Source organism: Bos mutus, chromosome 16 (assembly GCF_027580195.1).
Source record: "Bos mutus isolate GX-2022 chromosome 16, NWIPB_WYAK_1.1, whole genome shotgun sequence".
In the NCBI taxonomy this organism is placed as follows: Eukaryota; Metazoa; Chordata; class Mammalia; order Artiodactyla; family Bovidae; genus Bos; species Bos mutus.
The window spans coordinates 21516873-21541912 of NC_091632.1; the positions used below are offsets into that span (position 1 = coordinate 21516873).

At 39.1% G+C, this 25040-nt stretch overlaps 1 protein-coding gene across 6 annotated transcripts in view; it reads right to left on the reverse strand.

The window, feature by feature from the left end:
* SMG7 (SMG7 nonsense mediated mRNA decay factor) overlaps positions 1-25040 on the reverse strand; it is an 84786-nt gene that overhangs the window by 2981 nt on the left and 56765 nt on the right. For 2 of the 6 annotated variants that reach the window (XM_070384817.1, XM_070384818.1), the window contains 18 exons: positions 23573-23744; positions 22321-22392; positions 21352-21502; positions 20862-20997; positions 16291-16453; positions 15787-15943; positions 12814-12884; positions 11124-11184; positions 9872-9991; positions 8788-9214; positions 6829-6973; positions 5978-6360; positions 4739-5110; positions 3848-3997; positions 1785-1865; positions 1143-1302; positions 317-487; positions 56-201 (listed from right to left, as the gene is read on the reverse strand). In XM_070384817.1, the coding sequence (XP_070240918.1) occupies positions 56-201; positions 317-487; positions 1143-1302; positions 1785-1865; positions 3848-3997; positions 4739-5110; positions 5978-6360; positions 6829-6973; positions 8788-9214; positions 9872-9991; positions 11124-11184; positions 12814-12884; positions 15787-15943; positions 16291-16453; positions 20862-20997; positions 21352-21502; positions 22321-22392; positions 23573-23744 (3138 nt within the window). The remainder of the gene's footprint in view (positions 1-55; positions 202-316; positions 488-1142; positions 1303-1784; positions 1866-3847; positions 3998-4738; positions 5111-5977; positions 6361-6828; positions 6974-8787; positions 9215-9871; positions 9992-11123; positions 11185-12813; positions 12885-15786; positions 15944-16290; positions 16454-20861; positions 20998-21351; positions 21503-22320; positions 22393-23572; positions 23745-25040) is intronic. The other 4 variants (XM_070384821.1, XM_070384819.1, XM_070384820.1 and 1 more) reach the window with 4 other exon arrangements.

The window sequence follows — 25040 nt, forward strand, 5'->3', positions numbered from 1 at the left end:
TTATGTGACTGAAAGCAGAGATATCTCGAATGGTTCTTGTTCCTGATCCACTCACCTTTAGGCTTTCCATGAGGACAGCAGAGGAATCCTCCATGGATGGGCCATGGCCTGTCCAGGAGCCACTTGGAGTGCTGGCCTGATGCCAACTGCTCTCAGAGGATGATGTTGCTGAGAGATAATCGATGCCAAACCCACCCATGGCTAGGAATGAAGAGAAAAGAATAATTCAAGAAGATGTTCTTTCACTGCCAAAGGTCCAGGAAGGACACAGAGTAAGTTAGTTCACTTCTGCTAAGCAATGAAGACTGGATCTCACCTGGCTTATCAGTTTTCCACCGGTCTGCAGTTCTCCTATCCCTGTTATCTGGAGTCCCAATGGGTCCAAAATTGGAGAATGGGACAGAATTGTGGTTGTGTGTTGGAGGGGAGCTTGGCAGGCTGCTTGGGTTGGAGGAATGAGGAGATTGGCTGGCTGGTGTTGAATGATCTATTGAATAACAGCAACGCAGGACATTAAATAGAGATGTTTCACAAACATACCAAGAATGAAAGTTTCCAGTAGATTTGATCACTTAAATTCTCTTAAAAATAACCACAGGGTTTCAGGAGAAAGGCAAAATAAAGGCCCCCAGAGGGACCCTGCCAGATGTACTAGTCTGTCTTACTGTACATGTCCAAGACACGTTCCTTACCTTAAAAATAAAAATGTAGACAGTTTTGTCAAACGTATGCACTGTTTTGGTGTGCCTGTTTCAGATAAGTATATACTGGTCTTCTCTATCAGAGCAGAATTGCCTAACCGTAAGAATTTTCCTGCAAAGAATGAATATCTACAAATAAAACTAAAAAACAGCTGCAAACCTTAAGATAAAACTCATATTTTTCTCCCTTACAACTGTGCTCATTACTGAGAATGTAAAACAGCTTTTTTTAATGGCATTTATTATGTGAACCAGCTCACCAGGCTTTTTTACACCCCATTTTCCTTCAGAAGTTACTTTAAAAACAAATACAAACGACAACAACAATAAAAATCATAGTAACAGACAAAAACCACCAAATACATAAAACTATCAAACCACACTATCTTTTGAGTGTACGGCTAATAATGCAAAGTCTATAATGTAAAGACTAGTCGATACCTGAACTGGCAGGAAGAGATGGAGACCATGGAGTCCCTTCAAAAAGCGAATACAGTGATGTTTCCTGGGGAGCCATTGAGGGATTAAGTTCTGCTTTGGAGCTGGTTGTCAGGTTCTTCCCGTATACCTCATTGAACACACTGTTATTTGGGTATCGTTCCTGAAAGACAATGACCACCAAGTGAACAGACTCACTCCAATGAAAGAAAATGTAGTGTTCATGCACGTGGATGCTTGATGGATCTTAAGACTTTCTTTGCAAGACAAACTTTTGAAGTTTGTCTATGTTTCTTTCAGTTTTCCTGTTTTTATTCATTTGCTTTTTACTTTCCCTCACCCTTTATCCTGCTCTATGTAAACCGCCCAGGTTAAAAAGTACGAATAATTTACTTGGCTGAACAAGAGAGCCCCAAAGATTTTATTATTAATGAGAAGTTAAACAATTCAAACTTACAAAAGTCTCCAGTATACCCTAATCAAAGCGGGGCAGGGGGCGGGGTGAGGGGGAGGTGGAGGTGGTAAAATCAGATACCTGGAAAACACCAATATATGGAAAAGAAAGGAAAGAGAAAAACAGATGTATTGAGATAGACTGGAAAAGAAAACGCTAGCCCACAGCAGGATGCCTCACTGTTTACGCACCTGATTGAGGGAGAATCCGGTGAGGGACAGGAAAGAGGATGAATGTGACATGAGCTCTGAGGGCTTCTCCAGTAAGGATTTCTTCATAGTCCCAGAGGGAAAACAAAAGATAGTTAAATTATGCTTTCCATTTTCTTAGTACTAATTTTAAAATACCATACAAGCAAAATAAAAGACCACAATTTAAGAATATCTGTATTCACCTCTCTCGTACAAATTAAAGCTTAGAAAGTATCAATTCAATTTGGATTAATTTTTATTAATACCATGGTCCCACTAAGGGCCAGTCGTCACAGGTGAGTCAGACAGAACCCTCCTGATCAGTGCTTCTAACTTAAGCACAGAAATCCTGGCAGGGACCCCGGAAACTGGCAGTACTGAGTATTCACTGGGTAAGAACCTCAGGAATCCCTGTCACTAGCTGCATTTAAAATACTCTCAAAACAAGACACTGAGCTGATCAAACACTGTTTTCTTCCTAATTTGTTGCCCCCTTGCTAGAATCTTAGAAAACGGACATTAATGACTTTAAAAAAGCCTTTAGATCCATTTGACAACTGGTTTTGTTAGCATGGTTCCTAAGCAACTCTATCTGTGGTATGTATTCAAACACTTGCTAAAGTCAAGTTTACATTTATTGGTCCTTAAGAAACTCACTGATTAAAAAAAAAAAAAAGCTGAATCTCTGATGCTCACTATCACTGAACTGTTGGTCAACAAAGCATTTATTAAACACTTGCTACATGCAAGGCACTGTCACACACATGACATCATTAATGATGTTAAATACAGGAAGGGCTATAGTTAAGGTTGTTTTTTTTTTAACATGACAAAACCCCACTAAAAGCACCCCCCTCCTTGTTTCATCATTAGGGTCATTTCCAGCGGAGAAGGTAAGCACAACAAGAATTAAGGGATTAGGAAACAAGTGAACAGAAAGGCGCTCTGCCCCTAGGCCCTTAAGCCACCCAGCAAAAAAAAAACAAAACACAAAAACAGCAAGAAAGGCAAACAGGTAGAATCAGCAGTTTAGTAGCTGGGCTCTCCACGACCTCTAGGCGCTGTCACCGCACTACTACCATCTCGGTGTCCAGCGGATCTTTTATTTCTGCTCATTTGGGGAGGGCGGGGAATGGGAGGTCTGTGTGGCCACTCACTCAGAAAAATTCTTAAGGGAACTTCAAGTGCCAGAAATGGCAGTTTCTGTCAGGAGAGCCATTAAGCTTTTATTTCTAACACTAAAATCAGTGCACTTTAGTCCTGTGAACGTTCTCTTACCTTGTGTTTATGGGAAAGAAACAGCAAGAAAGTGGAACTCAAAAATGTTTCACACTTTATTAAGATCAGGGAGGGGGGAAAAAACCTCCTAGCATACTTCTTTCTTGCAGTTCCCGACCTCAGTAAAACATGTAAATAATGGCATCCTTTGAAATGCAGACTGGGATACAGAAGATTATTTTTAAAAGATACTACTAATCAATTCTGAGACCTTATCTCTGTGCTTACTCATTGATGGTACTCCAATCATGTTTTTAAATAGAGTCCTCTTCATATTACAAATCTGGCTCTGAATTTAGATCAGGGCTCTTAGTTAACCAAACAGAAAAGAACCACTTACTGTTCAGTAAAATCAATCTAGAATATTTTTATTCAGTAAAACACCTGGAACTTTATTTCATTTCATATTTTGAATACATGAGGAAAAATCTCACTGTTCCTAAGCAAGATTAAATGACACCTAAAATTCCTGGGTCCAGGTGGAAATGACACCTGAAAAGGAGGTTAATTTCCCAGCATTACATCCTGTGTGTGCCCAGCCCTACAGGATGCTCTCTGGATAACATATATTACAAAGCTACAAGATTTGAGGAAACTATGGGACAGAAAAGTTTTACCACATTTTACTGTCATGTGAATCTTAGTTTGGGCAATCAGGAAATAAGCTTTAAAATTCTGGTAAAAAAAGGAAAGCCCTAGAAAGAAGAAACTACCTATTCTACTACAAAATCTCAGAAGAAAAGGCAGGGGTTACAGCAAGAAAAAGAATTACATCAAATACATACAAAGAGGCTTCGTCCAGGAAGAGAGGCGAGAGGCCCCAGCAGAGCTGGGTAAAGATCAGGAGGGTTAGAAAAAATCAGCTCTTCCTCTTCCTCCAAGGCAGCCAGACTCTTTAACAGGTCCGGAGGAAGCAGAGGGGAGCCTTTGGGGTCCTAGTGACAGAAAGGATCACAGTGAGATGCAATGTGGGATGACAAAAGCACAGCGGAGTAGTCGCATCATTAGGGGGATGAAGGCAGGTAAAGTCAAGGAGGAAGCTGTAAGGAACAGAAGACAGCGCTATGCAAAGAGGAAAAGGCTTCCAAACACCGAAGCAAGGTGACACAAGGACAATGAGAAGGAAAGATCAAGACAGCAGAAAGAGGCAAAGACAGTGGCCAGCAGAGCAGAACACAAAAGGCTAGTGGACAGCCAGCGCAATGACGCAAGGCAGCGAAGAGACGAGCGTATCTTGGGCTAACGGAGAAACAGCTTTTTTTTTAAAAGGTACCAACACACACCTGTTTCTCATGAGTAAAAAGGGCAAAGACAGGGAACTCCACCATCAAAGGTGACAGGCTAAATTTGTTCCTCTCAGAAAGCCACTTGCTTAAATATGCAGTAAATCTACTTTTAAACTTAGAGGATTCAGCCCAACTGAGAGGAGCTTTGTCTCAGAATTCTCTAATGCGCTGCCTTAGAGATTCCTGCACATGGTCCTCTCTGCCAGACCGTCACAGTTCAACGTCAGGAACGGCGTTCTTCAGCTTCCCCAAATCTACATGGTGTGAAGAGGGCGCCAAGAGCTGCACCCACTCACTCAGTGGCGGTCTGTAGCACTAACGAAATCAGAGGGACCTTTAAACATCCACCTGAGATCTCTGAAGTGCCTGGTGACAGGGAAGGACACGCACCTCAAATGGCATCCTGGGCACAGGGTCCTGCTCTGGACGGAAGACTCCCGGGGACCGTTTGCCCCTGCGGTCCACACTGGCTTGCTGTGCCATCACAGCTCTGTTATCAGCAGTGCTGTAGGAAGAATCCCAGTAGAACTCCGGGATCTTGACTTCTGAGGGGTTATGGTTATATGGCTCCATGGGGAAAGGCTTCATTGTTTTCTCGAGAGGCTGCTGCTGCCTTACAGGAGGTTGCAACGACGGCTCAAACAGTTTTATGGGGTCTTGGGTTTGAAGGTAGTAGGGCTGTTTCACAGGCATGATTTTCCCTAATGGGCCTTGAACCTGAGGGGGATTCCACAGCTGTTTGGAGGCATCTGCCTGTTGATACTAAAAAAAGAGATGCCTGGTTCACCAAGATGAGGATAAAAATGCAATGTTACTTCACTCAGGACTCACAGAGAGAACTTGAGAGATTTTACCACCAACAAAACTCCTGGTCATGCAGGGCTCTTTGCTCTTTAAGTTTTTCAATAAGCAGAGCTTTCTGGGAACAGATTAAGGGCACTGAGTTCATATTCTCTTTCAATTCCAATATTAAGAGGTTTAATAAATGAGGCTGTGAGTATGGGTGGGTGGGCATGCATCCATTTCCCCTTCTGCTTCAAGTGCTGCAGGATGATGATACTTAAGACTGGTGTCACAGTTCTCTTAACATCTCATCAAGAGCACGATTCTGTTTCCCTTCTGTAGTTCAGGTTTAAATATGGGAAATTATTTACAGAAAATCCCTTTCTATAAAGCCAACAAGCAGTAGCAGGAAAGTATGGTAGGTAATATCTATTCTCCTTTACAAAAGTAAAAAGAACAACTGAACTTTCCTCAACAGCAAAGACTGCTGTGTTCCCATAATCATTATAAGTCTAAGAAAAAAGTAGCTGAATGCTTTTGTTTTTTAAATTGGAGGATAACTGCATTACAATGTCGTATGCTTTCTGCCATACAACAACCTGAATCAGCCGCAGGTACACATACAGCCCCTCCCTCCCACATCCCACCCCTGCCCCACCCCATCCTACCTGCCCACCCCGTTCCACCCTCCCCAGGTTGAGCTCCCTGTGTCATAAAGCAACTTCCCATTAGCTCTCTATTTGACTGAGGGAGGTGGATTAACTAGTATTTTGAATGAACTTGACACTGAATGATTCCAGGTGCTCCTCTCCTCACCTCAGCTGGAAGCACACACAACTAACTCACCTGCTGGAATCCAGAGTGGTGAGGAGGACTTTTCCCCAAAGCCGGCACAGCTTTTGTAGGGGACTGTTGCTGCTGAGCTAGAGCTTGAACCTGCAGCTGGCCTGCAGTCTGTGCTGCTGGCGGAGCTGGCAGAGGTGGGAGGGGCTGCTGGGAAGGTGGCTGAGGCTGCTGAGGTCCCTGGGTCACTGGCCCTGGTCCGGAGGGCCGTTGCTGGCTGTAAGGAATGTGGGACTGTTTCCCAGCTTGCACCTGGTTTCCTGGTGGAGAGTGAGCTGTAGGCTGAAGAAAGGTTCCTGGGACAGAAACACCAGCTGGGAAGGTGTAACCTGAGCCCATAGAAAATGCCACAGGAGGGGGGATAACATATGTTGGGGGCGGGAACCCTTCAAAACAGAAGAACATCGTTTTAGTTCTAAGGAAACTTAGCAAACGAAAGACAAAAATTAGTCATCTGGGGCTGGGGTGGAGAAGAGGTTTTCTAATAAATCACGAAAGACAGGCATCAAGCATCAAGTAAGATGCAAGTGTCAACCTTTAACCCGATTTCAAGAATTAAATACAGATTACTGCCTGCTACTTCTATCCACTGAGGCAACTGGAGTGTCCTAAAGGTTTCTCGGATGCCATGTTTAATGACAGGCACTCCTACATAACAACGAGCACGCACTTGCGCATAAACTACAGGCAAATGGCTCAAAAATCATTGAAACCTTAGGGGAAAGAGAACTCCTTATACCTTTTGATATTAAGGATTTAGTCATGTCCCGCAGAGTCTAGAATTTCTCAGCAGGTGAACAGAAACTCCTACACAGACGGAATTCAGCAGAAGACATTGCAAAACATGTATTTACCTGGCCGGCTGGGAAGAGGAGGGAAGGCTCCAGGGTGATGAATGGGGATGAACTGGGAGTTACTTGCTTGACTTGGGGTTTGAGTTACAGGTGTTTTCCTGGCTTCAGACACTGGAGTCTTTCTTAACTCTGTCTGAGATTTTACCTATGACCAACCAGAAGCAAGACTACCTATAATAATCTGAAACTCAAATGAGACAGAAAGCAGCACCTACTCTAACAAAGGATTTAAAAGCCTATGTTAAAAAAAAAGTAAAGTACATGCTTATTCACTTCACCTAAATTAAAAATGGGAACATCAAATTACTTAAATACCTCAAAAAGCTGTTAAGGGCTTAGTTTTACTTGTATAGTTATTCTGCTTTCACAAAATCACAGAAGTACGAAATATGGAAGAGGACTGAGAACTGATTTCTTTTATAAATGAGACACCCAATGCCAACAGGTTGAAACAGTTGCTTATTATCTTAAGCCAATGTTATCGGCCCCAGGGCCCTGTATTCTCTAATTCATTAAGAACATACATGAATTGATAATGACCACTAGCTCACAGATGAGACACTTTGGCCCTCAGTGTAACTTCATCTGGGAGGCTTTAAAGGTATCAGTCAAGCATCCACCCTGCAACCCTACCACCCCCAGAATAAATGAGGATACTTTCAGCAATAAAAAAATCAGGCCTGAGATCCTACACGTGGCGCCAGAGAAGCAGATCCCATATGCATTGCTCAAGTAATATAAAGATGAATAAAATGAGGAAAACTGGCAGCATTTAATAGAAAACTTAGGATGAGGTACAGAGGGTGGTGATACACTGATTATTGTCAGGCTTTCTTTAATCACAGATACTCAGATTTAAAAGGGATGAGAGACTGGAAGAAGATTTCATTTTCCTGGACCTTTCTGGGAGGCAGTTGCAGAGGATGAAGGCAGAGCAGGCGGGAAACAGCTGAGCTCTTTACCCTAAAACGCTGACCTTTGGCTTTACAGCTCTTGCGGCGTTTGTCCCTTGCCTTTCCCCAGCGCCTCTCTCTCTCTGTGCCTTTCCTCAATTTCTACCATGTTCTTTCTCTGTTTCTCCCCCTACTACTAGTATTAAAATGGAACTATTATGTTCTTTCCCCAAAAAATCTTGTAAGGGAAATACACTGTAGATACTGTTTATCTGAAAGCAGCTTTCAAAAATGTAAGATTCCTCATGCCTACTGTAAATAAATATATTTGCCAAAATGTGTTCAATGAATCAAATGGCTACAAACACTGGTGGTATTAATAAGACCAGCACAGAGTAAAGACCTTTTTCTGTTTATATGAAATCATCTGTATCTCTTTGGAAAGATACATACATATATATATATAAACAAGTCACTAATAACTGAGTGGTGTTTATCTTTCCCCAGCAGGAGACTTGGATTCTTGCTTTACAAATTCTCATGAGTCAGGATAACACTGAGGTTATACAATGCTACTGGCTGGGGCAGATAGAAATGTCAAGGAAAATCTTTTTCCAAAAATGTGTTTCATTTTGTATAGTGAATCTGGGGGGAAAAAAACACAAAACCCCACGAAATACCACTGTGTAAGCCTCAACATACTCAACTATGTGGGATCTATAAAGATCTCAAATTTTTAAAAAATCGCAGTTATAGCTCCCAAAGAAAATGTAATTATTTGTGAAATCGAGAGCTCTGCAACTGGGCTCATTTCCTACTACTTAAACTGGAGAGAACTGACAGAGATGTCCAATCAGGTTAGGATTTTTTCACTCACATTACAACTTCTGTGAACTGACAAGAGTACAGATCTACCATAGTTCTTCACATTACCTTACTATGCAGCCTTCTTAGAGTGCACGGACGCTTCCAGAATAGCCAATTCTCAAGGGTCTAGGAGCGAATGGAACGCTTGCCTTTTGTGTGAGCCTTCCTCTACCTGCTTTACAGTTCAAACGCAGCTTACCTGCACTGCCACACTCTGCTTTCCTGTTTCCTGTAACTTTTCTAAGGTGCATTTCTTGGTTTCTGTTTTCCTCTTGTTGTTGTCCTTCTTTCCATCATTCTTAGTTACAGCTACTCCTTTGCTATAGTCCCTTCTCACCTCTTTGGGAGGAAAACTTCTTCCTTGGTCTCTGCTCACTTCTCGTGGCTTCATGTTCTCTTTGAAGGTGACCACTGGTTTCTCTCCTGGGTCGCAGTTGTTGCTTAGATTCCGGCCTGTAGATAGCACTGATTTCAGTCCTGGGTTCCCGTCAGCTGCCAGGGACTCTATGATGGTTGTGTCTTGCAGAATGAGGTTCTCTTTGGCTTCACTGGGGTCTTCCAGTATTAACTCTGGGATTTCTGTGATAAACAACAATTTCCCTACCTCATTTTCACACTGAATCAGCCTAAAAAAGTAAAAATAAATCCATATATGAAAAACATAAATCAAAAACAGTAACAGCTGAACTTTGTATGGGTCCCACAGCCTTAAAATGTGGGAAACAGCAGGATGCAATAGCGTGGACTTGGGGAACATAAACAGCAGTTCTGTAGAAACTCACATTCTCATTATGCTACCACACATCGCCACAACACACGCCTAGGCCCTTTTACCATTTTTCTAGTAAGTACAGTTACATCTGCTCAGCGTGTTTTAAGCACAAGACACCAGAATGGGCCCTTGACGTTCCTATTTTATACGTGTGAAAACTGAAGCTCAGAGATGCACAAGCATCATCCTGGTCCGTCTTGACTGAAACTGACCACCATGCATGCCCTTGTCAACACAAATCACCGTGACTGTGAACATACAATTTAGTTAAGATTTATACGGATGTTCATAAATTGGAGAAGCATCTCGCAATAAATAGGGGAGACAAGGCCAATTCCTCTAAAAGAGGCAGGGTAATGAGAAGACAGAGATTAAAGAGATTCTAAAGATCACTAGGGTCATAATCCGATGCTGTGTTCCCAACCTTTTGACTTAAGAGTTTACAATCAATAGCTTTATACCAAAGTGTAAAACTCATATGGGGTGTGTGTATGTATCTGATGAGGAATACCTTGGCTGATTATCTGCAATCCATTTGCCTATAGAGATCAAACGCTGCTGTCGTATTTGTCGTTGCTGACCCTCTTTGTCTCCTGTAATACCCTGGTGACCTTTGGAAAAATCCAAGTTCCTAAAATTGACATAAGCAAATTATAGAAAATTAAACCTAATGAACTGCAATGGCTTCAGATTTTTCCATACAGGTTAGCTATTTGTTGTAATTAGCTGCATTTGCTTGAACTTATTTATACTCTTAAAGACTGTAAATACCATGAAACAAAGCAATATTAATGTGATATTTTTATTTATATTTCACTTTCTCATGGAGGAGTTGAAATAAATCACGTTTTATTAGGAATGACTTTTTTTAAAATATAAATAAAGTTTTTATTTAACAGTAAGCTCACATTGTAAGTAACTTACTTCAAACAACCATGGCAATGCTAGAGTCTTTGAGGTATCTATTCTAACAGATAGTATTATCTATTCATTTCAAGGTGGCCCAATCTAAATCAGAAAAAAATGAACACATACCATAAAGTGTACAGAGCAAAAAACTCACTGACATTAGAAAAGTAAGTCAACCTAAAAAGTAAGGGTTTTTCAAATTTCTCTTTAAGCTATCTTAAAAAAAAAAAAAGCAGCAGCATCTAAGAACTTCCAGGCAGTAGGCCAGAAACTGAGGATACAACGATAAATAGTCTCCTGACCTTAAGGAACAAATAATTATGATTTAATCCGAAGAGATAAAAGCTAAGCAAAGAATAAGAGAAGCATTATAAAAGAAACATTACTGTCTTCTGATAAGCTTTGAAAAGGTTCACAAAATAAGTGATACCTGACCTGGACCCTGGACAGGTATGGTTAAGAGCTTACAGATTAGTAAGTAAGGGAAGGATGAAAGAGGAATGTGAACTTTTCAGGCACAGCATGAACAAAGTTTTGGAGGAATAAAAATACAGAGCTATTCCAGTACAGGTCACAGTTTATGTATAACGTGTAGCTACTGGGGGGAAAGGGGTGAAAGTCGCAGGAAATATGGCTGAAAAACTAAGCTTTTGGACATTGAGATAAAAAAGATATTTTAACAACTGGGGATGTGTAAATTGAAGTTTTCTGTACTAGTAATGGGACATCATAAAATCTATACTTTATAACTGCAGAAGCAGAGTAAAAATGGACTAAGGAGAGAACTTTTAAGTAGGGAAGTACATTAGGAAGCTTTTTTATACTCTAGGTAAACAGTGACAAAGGCCACCTACCTGAAAGAAGGTCTCAAAGCCAAGAATCCTTGTAACTCAAACTCCTCTGGAAGTGGTGTTGCTAGAGAACGGCAGAAATCAAGACTTGTAAACATTTTAATTAAAATATTATTGTTCAGCAGGATATTGCTTCCTATATTAAAAAAAGAATATTTTCTAGACAGAAAGAAAGATTAATGCTCATAGTTCTCTGTTCCTCTTTATAGTTACTGTGATAAAATAACTTACCCGTGAAGCCCCTACCTGTGGCCTCTGAGCCCGTGACATTGCCCAAGACTCAAGGCTGAGGAGGATGGGTACGATGGACTATTTTTTCCCCTAGCAGCCTTAAAAATTCATAGCTTGATCCATTAATCACAATGTTTAGATTATCTCCTTGTTAACTCAAAGCACTGAATATCAACATTACATCACCCAGGAGCTTGTAAGAAATACAGAATCTTGGGCATTATCCCAAACCTACGGAATCATAAACTGCATTTTAACAAGATCCCAAGTGATTCATTTGCAAATATGATGCTTGAGGGGCACTGATCTAATGGAAGAAAAATAATCAGAAAGGAGTCAATTATAGTTTGTTCAATGCAGTGCTACTTATAATGGGGCAAAGTTTTAAGCAAATGGATAATGATTAAATAAATTATGGCACAGCCAATAGGATGGACTATTAAGCAGCCTTTAAAAATCACGTTCCAAAATGTTTAAATGACAAAGAAAAATTCTAACAGTATCTTGTTAAACTTATAAAGCGTGTGTGTGTGTGTGTGTGTGTGTGTGTGTGTGTGTATGTGTGTATGTGTGTGGCTTAGTCGTGTCCACTCCCCATGGACTGTAGCCCAGACTCCTCTGTCCATGGAATTCTCCAGGCAAGAATACCAGGGTGGGTTGCCATTTCCTTCTCCAGGGGATCTTCCAGACCCAGGGATCAAACCCGGGTTTCCTGTATTGCAGGCAGATTCTTGTGGACTATATCACATAACTTTAACGATATGATATCAATCACATGCAGGTATGTGTATGTATGTACAAAGAAGTAAAAGCCTCAAAGAAAATAGAGTATCGTGAATAGTACAGAGAGTATTTCTGTACGAGAGAACTAAGGGGGACTTGTGTTCTTTGTTTGTATGTCCCAAATGTCCTGATAAGCAAGTATTATTTTGACAGAGTAATGTTGTTCACTTTAGTTCCCCAAAAAAATAACTATTAAGAATGAGGAAGAAGGGAAGATGGAAAGAATCTGAAAACACTACTCTCTGGACTCCTATTCAAATGAAGCAGAACAGGAGAATAAGCTGAGAGAATTACAAGAGGATTATTATCTCTATTTCCACCCACTTAACCAATGCAAAGCACAAAGTCTCCTCTGAGATACTGAATTTAAAGTCAAACACTTAAGAACAAAACCTTGTTTTTCTCTGGCCTTAAGCCCACTATTTACTTCCTTTGTGGCTCAGCTGGTAAAGAATCTGCCTGCAATGTGGGAGACCTAAGTTCAATCTCTGGGTTGGAAAGATTCCCTGGAGAAGGGGAAAGGCTACCACTCCAATACTCTGGCCTGGAGAATTCCAAGGACTGCATAGTCCACGGGGTCGCAAACAGTCAGACACAACTGAGCAGCTTTCACTTTCACTAAGCCCACTGGTAGTGACAGAGAACAATGTCAGCAACACAAGGTTAAGGGAGCTCTTACCATTAGTACTTGAAAGATCTTCTTCATGGGGATGGAAACTGTTCAGAAGAGAAATTAGCCACGGCCAAATGCTGTAAATTAAACAGATAGTTCAGACTTTATTTTTGCATGAGAAACCAGAACGCTAATAAGCCATAAAAATGTTACCAACAGGACCTAGACTATGTATTTTTCTCTTGGTTTAGCATTTTAAATGCTGTTATGATTTCCTAAAATATAATTACAAATGTGTCTAGATAAGATACACCAGAAGGGCCAAACTTCTATAACAGAGACCTACTACTGCAGATCGGTCCCCAGGTTCCTAATTTAACAATCAGAAAAACTGACTTGTCAGTTTTATTCACTGAAAATGGATATTTACTGAGAAACCTTTGACCAGAGAAATAGCACATTATGTTTTTATATTTTTCACATACATTATCAGTTATGGAACCCATTACTAGTTCTTAATCTGTGACAGGGGATGTGGTTACATCATAGTCATATCACATTAAAAGTGATGAATATGCCTTTTTCTTTATGATATAAAAAAGTTCACATTGTTACAATGTCCTTACCTCTGTCTCCTAACACCAAACCTTTGCCAAAGTTTGCAAAATATTAAAAAATGTTCTTAATACTTAGTTAAAATATTAAAAATAATTACAATCTACTTAAGATAATATTAAGATTTTCTAGAAATATGTAACCACCATGTTGGTAAAAGAGTGTGGCTTTAAAAAAATTTAAAAAGCCCAGGGTGAGCTGCCCAGGATAGAGAGATTGGATGCATATCATCACATCAGAGAAAAAACCTGGAAGCTGACAGCTGTACACTTTAAAATATGGGAATACGCTACTTTAAAATATATATAAATGAATAATATAGAAAAAAATATATAAGGAAACAACATTGAAGAATAAATGTCTGCTACAAGCCTTTGAGGATGTAATGAGTTAAGAGACAGTTGAAAAGGAAGGTTAATAATCTAAAAAAGCATGCTAGACTAGAACAATGTCTCTATGCAACAAATATGAAATCTCAAGAAACAGACAAAAAAGAGTATAAGAAATGACCTAATGATATATTGCTTTACCCCACTGTGGGTTACTTAAGTCTAATTCTGCTTTCTACAAAGAAAAAAAAATCACTATTTCATGTACTTATCAGTCTAAGAGAACATGTTTTCAAAAAAGTATAGAAGAAAACAAGTTCTAGAAATTATAATGGTCAAAAGCAAGAAACTGAAGTTTACTTGAAGTTCAGAAAATTGTTTTTACCCTCATTTAAAAGATATGAGGATTACTACACCTTGATGTATCTGACACATTAGGAAAATCTTCAGTTTTAGAGAAATACCTCAAACAAGCTGAAAATGAGTAATAACATACTTTAAGATAAAATAAAATACCTGCAAGGACATAATTTAAAGATCCCAATAAATCTGAGAGAAGAAAGGGAGAAGAGTAAATGATACGGAAGAAAAAGGAAAGAAGTTTGAAAATAAAGCTATTTCTTCTGGTTGAATATCCTTTGCGATGATAAGAATGCACAGGGAGTTCCCTGGCAGCCCAGTGGTTAGGACTCGGGGCTGTCGCTGCTGTGACCCAGCTTCAATCACTGGTGGGGGAACGAAGATCCTGCAACTTATGTGGCACAGTGAAAAAAAATTAAAAAAGAAAAGAAAAGAAATGGGAATGCATAGAATGGGCCTAAAAGATCACTCACTGTATAGGAACAAAAAAAAACTAAATAAAAATACCAATGCTTTTTCCATAACATTACTAATACAACTTACTGAACCAAACACAAGTTCTAAAGTACACATGATAAGGAAAAAGGTATAGCTTCTGGTTAAGAAATGAAAATTCTGTGCAAGAAAACACTATCTAAAATATAACTTTACTACCTTGGCATGAAAAAGAGAAGTGTAGTATGCTGTGCTTATGTTGCTAAACTCTGTTCATGGCAATATCAAAAATGAAGGCGCTTAAAGTTAGATTTGAGAGGAGAAGAGGTAAGACAAGCACAAAGTAAGAGGGATCATGGGGTCCTGAATGTGGCTAGGACATTTTTCAGGTTGTGACCTTGGTCAATATGTAGATGCTGAGCCACAAAGTAGAAATTTCAGAGACTCTCCCAATATCCACCATCAAAGTATGCAGGAGAGAAGCTTCTCACTCACTGCAAAGCCTTACTGCAGGTATTTATTCTATTGTTGTTTAGGGGCTACGTCATGTCTGACTCTTTTGTGAACCCATGGACTATAACCTGCCAGGCTCCTCTGACAATGGGATTTTCCAGGCAAGAATACTGGAGTGGGTTGCCATTTCCTTCTCTAGGGGATCTTTCTGACCAGGGATTGAAACTGCGGCTCCTGCATTGTCAGATGAATTCTTTACCAATGAGCCACCAGGGAAGCCCATTTATTCCTATGGCCAAAGGTAAACTGAAAGCTTTCATTTGTCACTGTCTAATGAATAATTCCTAAGAACTGTCAGGAATATTCTGAGTAGAGATTACACGGAAAATCATGAGAGCCCAAATAATAGCCAATTCTCTATGCTTAGAACAAATATAACTCAAACTGGGTGTTACTGAAAGTCAGCAGCAAACAGCTTAGTTAAAAAAAAGAAGGAAGAAGTAAAAAATCTCTTCCCTTCAATTCCTAAACAGAAAATTGGGGTGTATTGTAATGAATAAGAAACAAACTATTTCATTTTGCAATGTGAAAAATGCCTTTCCCCAGGATGACAAGCAGGAATGCGGGAGCACACAGCGAGTCAGAAATCTAAGATTGTGCCTCCCATGAAGAATTCAACCAAGTAAGTGAAAAGCTTACAAAGAAGTCTTCAGTTCAATTTCTAGAGAGTAGGTGGAAAATACAAGTCCTCCACTGTTCCAATATTGTGTTAGAAGGCAGTTTCTACATATCTGTGGATATCAAACAAACAAAGCACACAGCTAATGGGAAATTCCGAGATACTTACTACTGTCTTTCATCCACCACTGCCTCCTGAAACACCCTGGGTCTGAGTCTCAGCCAGTCCATGGACACCTTGACGGCAGGTAGGGGATAGGCATTGTAGGATTCCTCCTGAGACTTGTTCTGGAGAGGACACTTGCACAGGATGCCAAGAAAAGACACTTAAAGAAAAAATGTGTGCACAAAGAATAAAATATTTGAAATTGTGTACCAGTCCAAATTAAAATATTACTACGAGCCTTGGGCTGTATGCTACTTAACACTTAAATATCTTACAGCTTCCTTCTAAAAAGACATCTTCTTTTCTACATTAGCAATGTCACAGATACAGTTGATGAAGGGGATGTCAGCAGATAAAAGGAGAGAACTTAGGGTTTAGGCCTCCTGATTCAGTATTACGAAATAAACACTTTTTCATGTTACTAATGGTTTGTTGCAACGATGAAAATGTCAAAGTTCATGCTTCCCAAAAAAGATGGCACAGGAAGTTAAATGATTTAATACTCACTAAAGAGGGCCAGCAACTGTGTCCAACACAGCTGCTCATCTTGGCTATAACTATGCTGCTCCGTTTCGTTGCTAAAGTCACGAAGATGATGAAGTTGAAACAGGTTAATGACAGTGACGTGAACTAACTGCTGAGAGTTGAAAGCTTTCTGGAATAGCAGCCTCTATAAAAGAAGACAGGAATACTGAATATATTATCAAGAACTGAAGCTGTCTTCAGCACAATTAAACTGGCAGTCTGCATTTAAACCACAACGGTAACATTTATAGATGAGTATTTTAATTGAATATGATGCAGTCTGATGTTTCTCATGTTGACTTTCTGCCCTGAAAAGATTTAACCCAGTCACCACAGAGCTGTTTTTTGTTTTTTTTTTTAACAATGCTTTTTACTGCAAGAAACTATGTATTTTTTAATATGATCCGAGAAAAACTTTTTAGAGGACTATTAATAAATTTATACATTTTAATTCATCAGAAGCTATTTTATAAGAGATGGAAACATACTAAAATATGAAACCAGGACCAATGATGACAAAATAGGTGCACATAGTGAAAATCAAAATTTCAAGTAAAAAGAGGCAAAATGCATGTTTCTGAACTCTTGGCATGTAACAAATGTCTTCCAAACTTGGTCATAAAGTTTACTCTTTCAAAGGCTTGACACATTTAAAGAAATTTATTTATAAATGAGATATATAGCAAAAACATATCTGAAACACAGGGTAAAGGATAATCCAAAGCAATCATTAACAAGTATTATAGGCCACCTGATGCGAAGAGCCAACTCATTTGAAAAGACCCTGATGTTGGGAAAGATTGAGGACAGGAGAAGAAGGGGACGACAGAGGATGAGATGGTTGGATGGCATCACCAACTCAATGGACATGGGTTTGGGTGGACTCCGGGAGCTGGTGATGGACAGGGAGGCCTGGTGTGCTGCGGTTCATGGGGTCGCAAAGAGTTGGACATGACTGAGTGACTGAACTGAACTGAACAGGCATTTGTACAAATAATTATACTGACACGTTCCTCTATCAGGAAAGCAATGGCCTTCACAACCACATTTCTTTGACTTAAGAAGTGTATGCTCACAGTGATCTGCTGAGCATCCCCGTGAGGAAGGTTTCACCTGCACGCTCTCAGCTGCCTTAACTTCATCACCCTGCTACCTCAATATGTGCAGTAGTGTAGAGTACTCCCACAGAAAACAGTTTTCCAACACAAGTTCCTGACAAACTTGATAGCTATTAGAGACGACATCCTGGTTTCACCTTACACTTCAGCCACGGCCAAATACCCTCCCTCCCCAGGCCAAACTTCTGGAGAAAGTGGGGTTCACCGCCACTAGCCTTACGATGGGAAATGGATTATGTCACTTACACTTCTACCAGCAGTGACAAGAGATCCTACCATCTCAGAAATTTATAGCTGCTTGTGTCCAGCCTATTCTGAGATTTTTTTTTTTTACCATAAAGAATGTGAAACATCCAGAGTAAGTTCCATAATTCTACTAACAAGATCTTTCACATTATCATTGGAAAAAACACAGTTCTATTTCTCTTTAATTCTATTCTCCCTATCATCCTGCCATCTGTCTTTCCAGTATGTACATCAAGAATGCTTACTCCTTTTCAAATGGCATCGACCATTTTTCTTTCCTTTACTCTGAATATCTTGAAATGTTATTTCGTTCCCAGAGTGCTCCTATAAAACTCTTCTTTCGTTTTCTACATCCAACTTTACAGATCAGCTGACTATTTACATAAACACCTAAGACTGGCATGAGAATATTGTTTTTCAAGAAGTGTGCTTTTCTATGAGTATAATTTATAGTAATGTATCCCTTGTATCTATAAATCCAGTGGCATTTATTTTAGAAGGCAATGTTCTACTGAACAAAATTTTTTTCCTAGTTTATGTACAGAAACATAGCATATGAAAGCAGCCTAGGACTAGCAAATGATAATGCAAGTTCATGAAGGTACAGACTATGTCCTGTTCTCCTCTATATCTCTAAGAGCTTAGAGAAGTGAGAGAAGTGCAGAGTATACAATAGGACTCAAACACTTAGTGAAGGAATAACCCATACTTTTAGAAATACATAACTATTAAGTTGTAATTTCATAACATTTGGATTGCATTTTAGTAACAGGTTAAACTGGGACTGACTTTTTGTTACTCAAAGACACTTGCAACGCAGTTAAGGATTATACTGAACTAAATACTGTTAAGAAACAGCACACATTTAACAGATATAAAAGCCGTGTATCTCAGTTCCTAAACCCAGATCTTAAGTCCTCCAATGAGGACTTAAGGACCTCTCAAGTTGGTACATGTTTCTGCTTAGTAGGTAAAGACTTGCTGGTAAGACAGATACACTGAGATTTACATGTGGATAATACTAATTATCTGTAAAAGCTTTAGAAATACTTACTCAACTATGCTAAAATTCCACTCCAACAATGTTCTTCTGACATTTCAATACTGGCTAAGGTTTAAAATAGATCTGCCTCATACTATGTTTAACTTCAGAGTGTTGGAATAATACTTTAAAGTGTTATTTTAGCAATTGCCCACATACACCCACCAGAACTTCACATGCAAAAATATATATCTGAAGACAGTATTAGTGTCTGAGGTTGAACCAAATTGACTACAAAACTGACTAGCTTCTATATGAGAATGACTTAGAGAAGATCTCATGAAGGTAGGTCCCCCCTCCCTCCCCATTTACGGAGTATATCTTGAATAGAATCAGAGTTGGAAGCAATCTCAAAAGATCACTTGGTCCAACCCCCTGCTATTCAATGAGACTGCACCTAAACCATTCAAGAAAAATGGCTGTCAATCTGACTTTTAAGCTCTCAAAAGAGAGACCTCCTAGTAAGCCCCTACAGGTCTCTATTTAAATTTTAAGATTTTATTTCCGACCTCAGGAAGACAAAGATGTGTTCTTTTAAAATAATCCTTCATGTATCTGAAAACTTACAATGAATAATATTTAGACTTGTTTTTCTAGGCTGAACAGCCTAGGGCTTTAAAAAGTTGGTTGTTTCTTTCATGTACCCAACCCCATAAATCATGGGCTAAGTTTAAATAGGTCACTAACAGAAGCAGAGAACAGCAGGGGACTCTAAAAGCTTATTTCAAAAACAAACTATGTCTATTATAGTTACTTGGTATAATCTCTTACACATAAAAAGTATCAACTAAAAAATGATCGTCTATAAAAACTATTTCACACTGATTTTATCTGGCTAATTTACTGTCTTTTAACTAAGTTCTACAATCTCTGGAATGTGAAACCTCTATAATACTTCATAGACAATTTCCCGGTTACAGACAATTCCTCAGTTCAGTTCAGTTCAGTTCAGTCGCTCAGTCGTGTCCGACTCTTTGCAATCCCATGCATCACAGCATGCCAGGCCTCTCTTTCCATCACCAACTCCCGGAGTTCACTCAGACTCACGTCCATCGAGTCAGTGATGCCATCCAGCCATCTCATCCTCTGTCGTCCCCTTCTCCTCCTGCCCCCCATCCCTCCCAGCATCATAGTCTTTTCCAATGAGTCTACTCCTTGCATGAGGTGGCCAAAGTACTGGAGTTTCAGCTTTAGCATCATTCCTTCCAAAGAAATCCCAGGGCTGATCTCCTTCAGAATGGACTGGTTGGATCTCCTTGCAGTCCAAAGGACTCTCAAGAGTCTTCTCCAACACCACAGTTCAAAAGCATCAATTCTTCGGTGCTCAGCCTTCTTCACAGTCCAACTCTCACATCCATACATGACCACAGGAAAAACCATAGTTACAGACAATTCCCCAAGTGTATAGACACTCAAAAGTAACCTAGGAATATGTTCTTTGAGACTGTCTTATTCACTGTTGATTTCAGTGACTAAAACAGTGACTGATACATACTAGTCAAATATTTGTTGAATAAATGAACTAAAAACAAAACAGTTAATTTTAACTCCTCCAATATTATATATATTTTACTACATCATTTAAACTAAGTTAATATACTAATAAAAATTACTTTCATACATATAACTAGAAAAAAGGTTCCTTAATTTTATCTCCTTGTACAAATTAGTGAAATATATGCCTGCTGAATGAAATTCTCATTACTTTCCTTCAGTCAATCACAAATCCTGAGGGATCAAAGCACAGTAAGAACAATGAGCTCAGTTCGCAGAATGGAATTACTACCAATAAAGTAGGCAACCAGATCACATCTAAATACAGAAAACATCAAATGCAGGACTTCCAAAACTGAGAAAAGAAAGGTGCTCCATCTGACAGGGAAGGAGGAAAATTTGTCTTTTCCCACTATGATATTTTCTGCCAAATGGCAGCTACTTAGTGAAAACATGTCTGCTGTATTTCTTTATATAGATAGCACCTCAGTTTAAACTGAAGGAATGCGGTTTGCCAGAATTTCACATGCTTTAAATTTCGGTTTTATCAACATTTCATAATTAAGTAATGACATAAAACTGGGAGTGAGTCTCCTCCAAATCATATGCTTCCTCATTTAGACAAGAAAAAATTCTGTTTAAAAAAATCTAACCTTAAACTGTTCTTCCAACTTCTCTCGAAGAGGGCTCAACTTTTCCAAGCTCTTACTCAGGTACACATGACCGTGGAATTTAATAAAGGCCTTGATGAAGTCAGAAACACCCCATTTGGTTTTCACCTCATCCCGGCTGAAATGAAAGAAAAACTTTCATGAATCTTAAACAGCAAAATGGCTCAAACGTCTTACAGGAGACTTTGATTTTCAAAAACATGTTATTTGAGCACCTGTGAGTCAGGGAGTGGATTGTGTTCTCAATGACTTTTCAACTGTAACACGCTCAGATGAATTAGTACTCAGCAGCCTGTACTACTCCACTGGGAACAACTCAGAGACTGGTTGAAATTCAGTGGCGACTACATGCAAAACTGTTGTAATACATATGTTTAGATTTTAGGCAAATATGAGAGACAGGAAGCATGAGCAACTGGCCATTATTTCTTGTATGCCCAAATTTGAGTCCATTTGGAAAAGTCAACCTTACCTTTCCAGTGCTTTAGAAAGTGCTTTTTGTAGATTAGTAGAGGCAGCTGGGAAAGGGAATTTCACAGCAATGCTTCTGCAGTAGTAGAAAATTGTAGTCAGATGGTCTCCTTTGGAAGAAGCTAAGATAGCCAACTGATTGTAAGGCTGACCTAGAGGAGAAAGGTAAGATTCTAAAGTAATCCAAGATGCAATGAAGTCTTGCTATCACAGAATGCAGAAGGTCAGTTTTTAAATCTCTGTATTAACAATGGGGAGCATTTTATAAAGTAAATCCCATGACTAGCTCGTTAAAAATGGCCTAGTAGCACACTTTAGTGATGGCACATAGGTTAAAAAGTCATATGATTAGGGTGGAGGGCACTCTAAGTTCAAATAAGACTTTGGAAAGGGCTAGACAGGAAGTATTTTTTGCTTTGTGGGCCAATCTCTACCACACCTACTCAACTCTGCCACTGCAGTGGGAAAGTAGCCACAGACAGCATGAAACAGTGTGTCCCAATGCCATCCCTGCTTGCAAGGGACTCCTTTAGAATCTAACGGACTTTCAATGTGGCTTAACAAGAATGCATATCACCAAACACCTACAGTAATTTAATTCAAGAATCACTCCTAACGCCCATTTAGAGAGCCATCAAAAGACAAAAGCATTATCTTTTTGTAATAAGAGAGAATTTTTCTAGGAGGGAAATTATGGTATTAAAAAGAAAATTATTATTATTATTCTTGGGGAAGCCAGTTGTTGAAGCAATTTTAGATCCCATTAGAGGATATTCTATTCATAGTGCTTTACTGACAACAGTAATAATATTTTTATTTCCAATTGCACAGAATATACAGTTAAAAGGAAAAATACAATAATCAATACCAAAACTGAAAATATCTTTTGGCTTCTTACACTTAAAACAGGAGCCCTGAACTACCTATTTTCTATTTTTCTACTGAGAGTAAAGTGTCATAACCAACTCACCATTAGAGGGGACAAGCTGAGCCGCATGCCTATAGTAGGACTCTGCCTGGCTGGTCTGGTTTCTGTATCGAGCTAAGAGGAAGGAAAAAAAAAGCTCAGTTTAAAAACAAACACACAGATAAAAACAACCATTAGGGTAATTCCAAAACAGCTATAGTTTAAAGATTTAAAGTTAATAAATACATTAAAATTAAGTTAAGATGATTAAAGACAAAGCATTTTAAAACAAATTAACTACAGGATTACGTGTGAAGTGTCCATCTGGCCTTCCTATCTGGGACACTCAGCATGGAACCCACTTCAAAGCTTACCTAGGCCCCATTTTCAGGTCCTCCAGTGTCATGCCATCACCAGCTCTCACTACGGACTATGCTGGTGACCTGGGGCCGGCCCACAGAAGGGGTGAGTTATATGGCACTTAAAAACAAAACAAAACAAAAAACACTATACAATATGATCTGAAATTTATGTATTTCTTTAATATCTTTATAAAGTAATTTTGAAAAATGCCTCATACCTATTGAAATATTATTTATGTGTGTGCAAAGAACACACTGAAAGCAAAAGCAATCTAGATATACTACTACTCGATGAATCTCCCTGTAGAAATTGGTGCTTGCTTTGATGTGACCTCTCCTGGAGTGAATGATTTATGACATCAAGAAATCTAAAAATCTCTGAATGTAAATCCACTCCTTGTTATTTGAGGACAGTCAAAACATAATCCTATAGTTAATTTGTTTCACAACCCTTTTTAGGTCACCTTAAAAGAATGAACAAGAATATATATATTACATAACATTCCCAGATAAAATATATAAAATGGAAATACAAATCAAACTGTAAAAAGCAAACAATTAAAAATGAACTTTTAATGCACTGGTAGGAAGAAAAGAAGGCAACCCAGCTTCAGAAGGAGTAATTTGTATAAACTCCACAATTCCAAAGGAATACAGTCTTTCAGAAAATATTATGGCATCACTTTGAAAAATTAAGCTTTGATTACATTTTTGCTGGTTTATTATTTGCCTATATCTGCATAAAATCTGAATATGAAAGTTACTTCCTTCAAAATCCTTTGCCAATCCCAAAGCATTCAGAAAATCAAAGTTTCTTAAAATGCATTTTATAGTTTTCTCTTATGACAATCTAAGTTGTACGTGTATACTTGTTTAAAAGAAAATAATCTTTCTATGACTACTCCAAAGAAAAGCATGAATGTATTATCAATTCCTTCACACCAAGGGCTCACCAATGTCTCCAAGGTGAACGAGGCAGTGCTGGCAAATATAGGAACAGGAGCTAGACTGTGGCTTCACTATGGCGCTGGTATGCGTCTGTTTATTGCTGATAATTCCCAACTGGGAAGACTTCACACGGCATGGTAAATCTACATTAAACACTGTACACAGTTCTTGTAATAACTGAAAGGAAAACATGAGCAAGGATTAGTATTAAGTCAGAAGTGCTCTAACAGTAATGTTGGTATACTTTAACATGTGTAACTAATATTACATACTGCTAAGACCTAAGATAGGACAACCTTTCATAGGATAACTAGTAACATTCATTACAAATCATATCATTTGACTTGCCAAGTATTAGAGCAATCCAAGATGTACACCTAAAAGGAACAGCAGCAATTTAGGAAAAAAATGATTTTACCTGAGTAGGCTATTCAGATTCATTCAGCAAGCAACTCCATGAAATTACCTCTCTCTATTTTGTTTTCCTCTTAGAAATACACAAAACTCATTAAAGACTAGTTGATTACAAATTTGGAGAAGGCAATGGCACCCCATTCCAGTACTCTTGCCTGGAAAATCCCATGGATAGAGGAGCCTGGTAGGCTGCAATCCATGGGATAGCGAAGAGTCGGACACGACTGAGCAACTTCACCTTTCACTTTTCACTTTCCTGCACTGGAGAAGGAAATGGCAACCCACTCCGGTGTTCTTGCCTGGAGAATCCCAGGGATGGGGGAGCCTGGTGGGCTGCCGTCTATGGGGTCGCACAGAGTTGGACACGACTGAAGCGACTTAGCAGCAGCAGGTTACAAATTTGACTTAAATACAAACCAACATATTTGGCAGACTTCAGGAGTTTCTTGAGATTTATTTTCTTAAGCCCGAGGTCAAACTTGGGTCTCTGCATACACAGATCTATACATCTGTAGAGATCTGGAAGGAACTTTTGACATTATGTAGACATCCACTTCTTTCTTCCTTTCTTCTCTAGTTTTATGGTATGAGAGGGTTCCTTCTCTCACTGAGAAATAACTTCTCTGTCTGAGCATGTTGTTTCATTCTTTTCTGCCTCCTGCCTGTCATCCCCTCATTTTAAAAATCTACTTTCAACTTATCAAGCTTCTTTGCTATGGCCTATGAAATGGTGCCCACAAAAAAAAAAACAATAATTATTATTGTAAGACAAAACACACAGAACCAAAGCATTTTCCCTTGACTCTAGATTTCTCCTTTAGCAAGCCTCTAATGTCTCTTCTTCTCAACAGAATTCCTTCAAAGGAGTCCACAAGTATCATATCTGCTTTCTCAATTCCTAGTCGCTCCTTAGTCCATTATGATCTGACTTTCACACAGCCTCTCCACTCCCCATCCCACCATCTACAACCACTCTACTGAAACTGCTGTCAAAGACTTGTTAAAAATAAGCACATACAATGGATGTTTCCTAGTCATCCTCCTATTGGATCTCTCTGT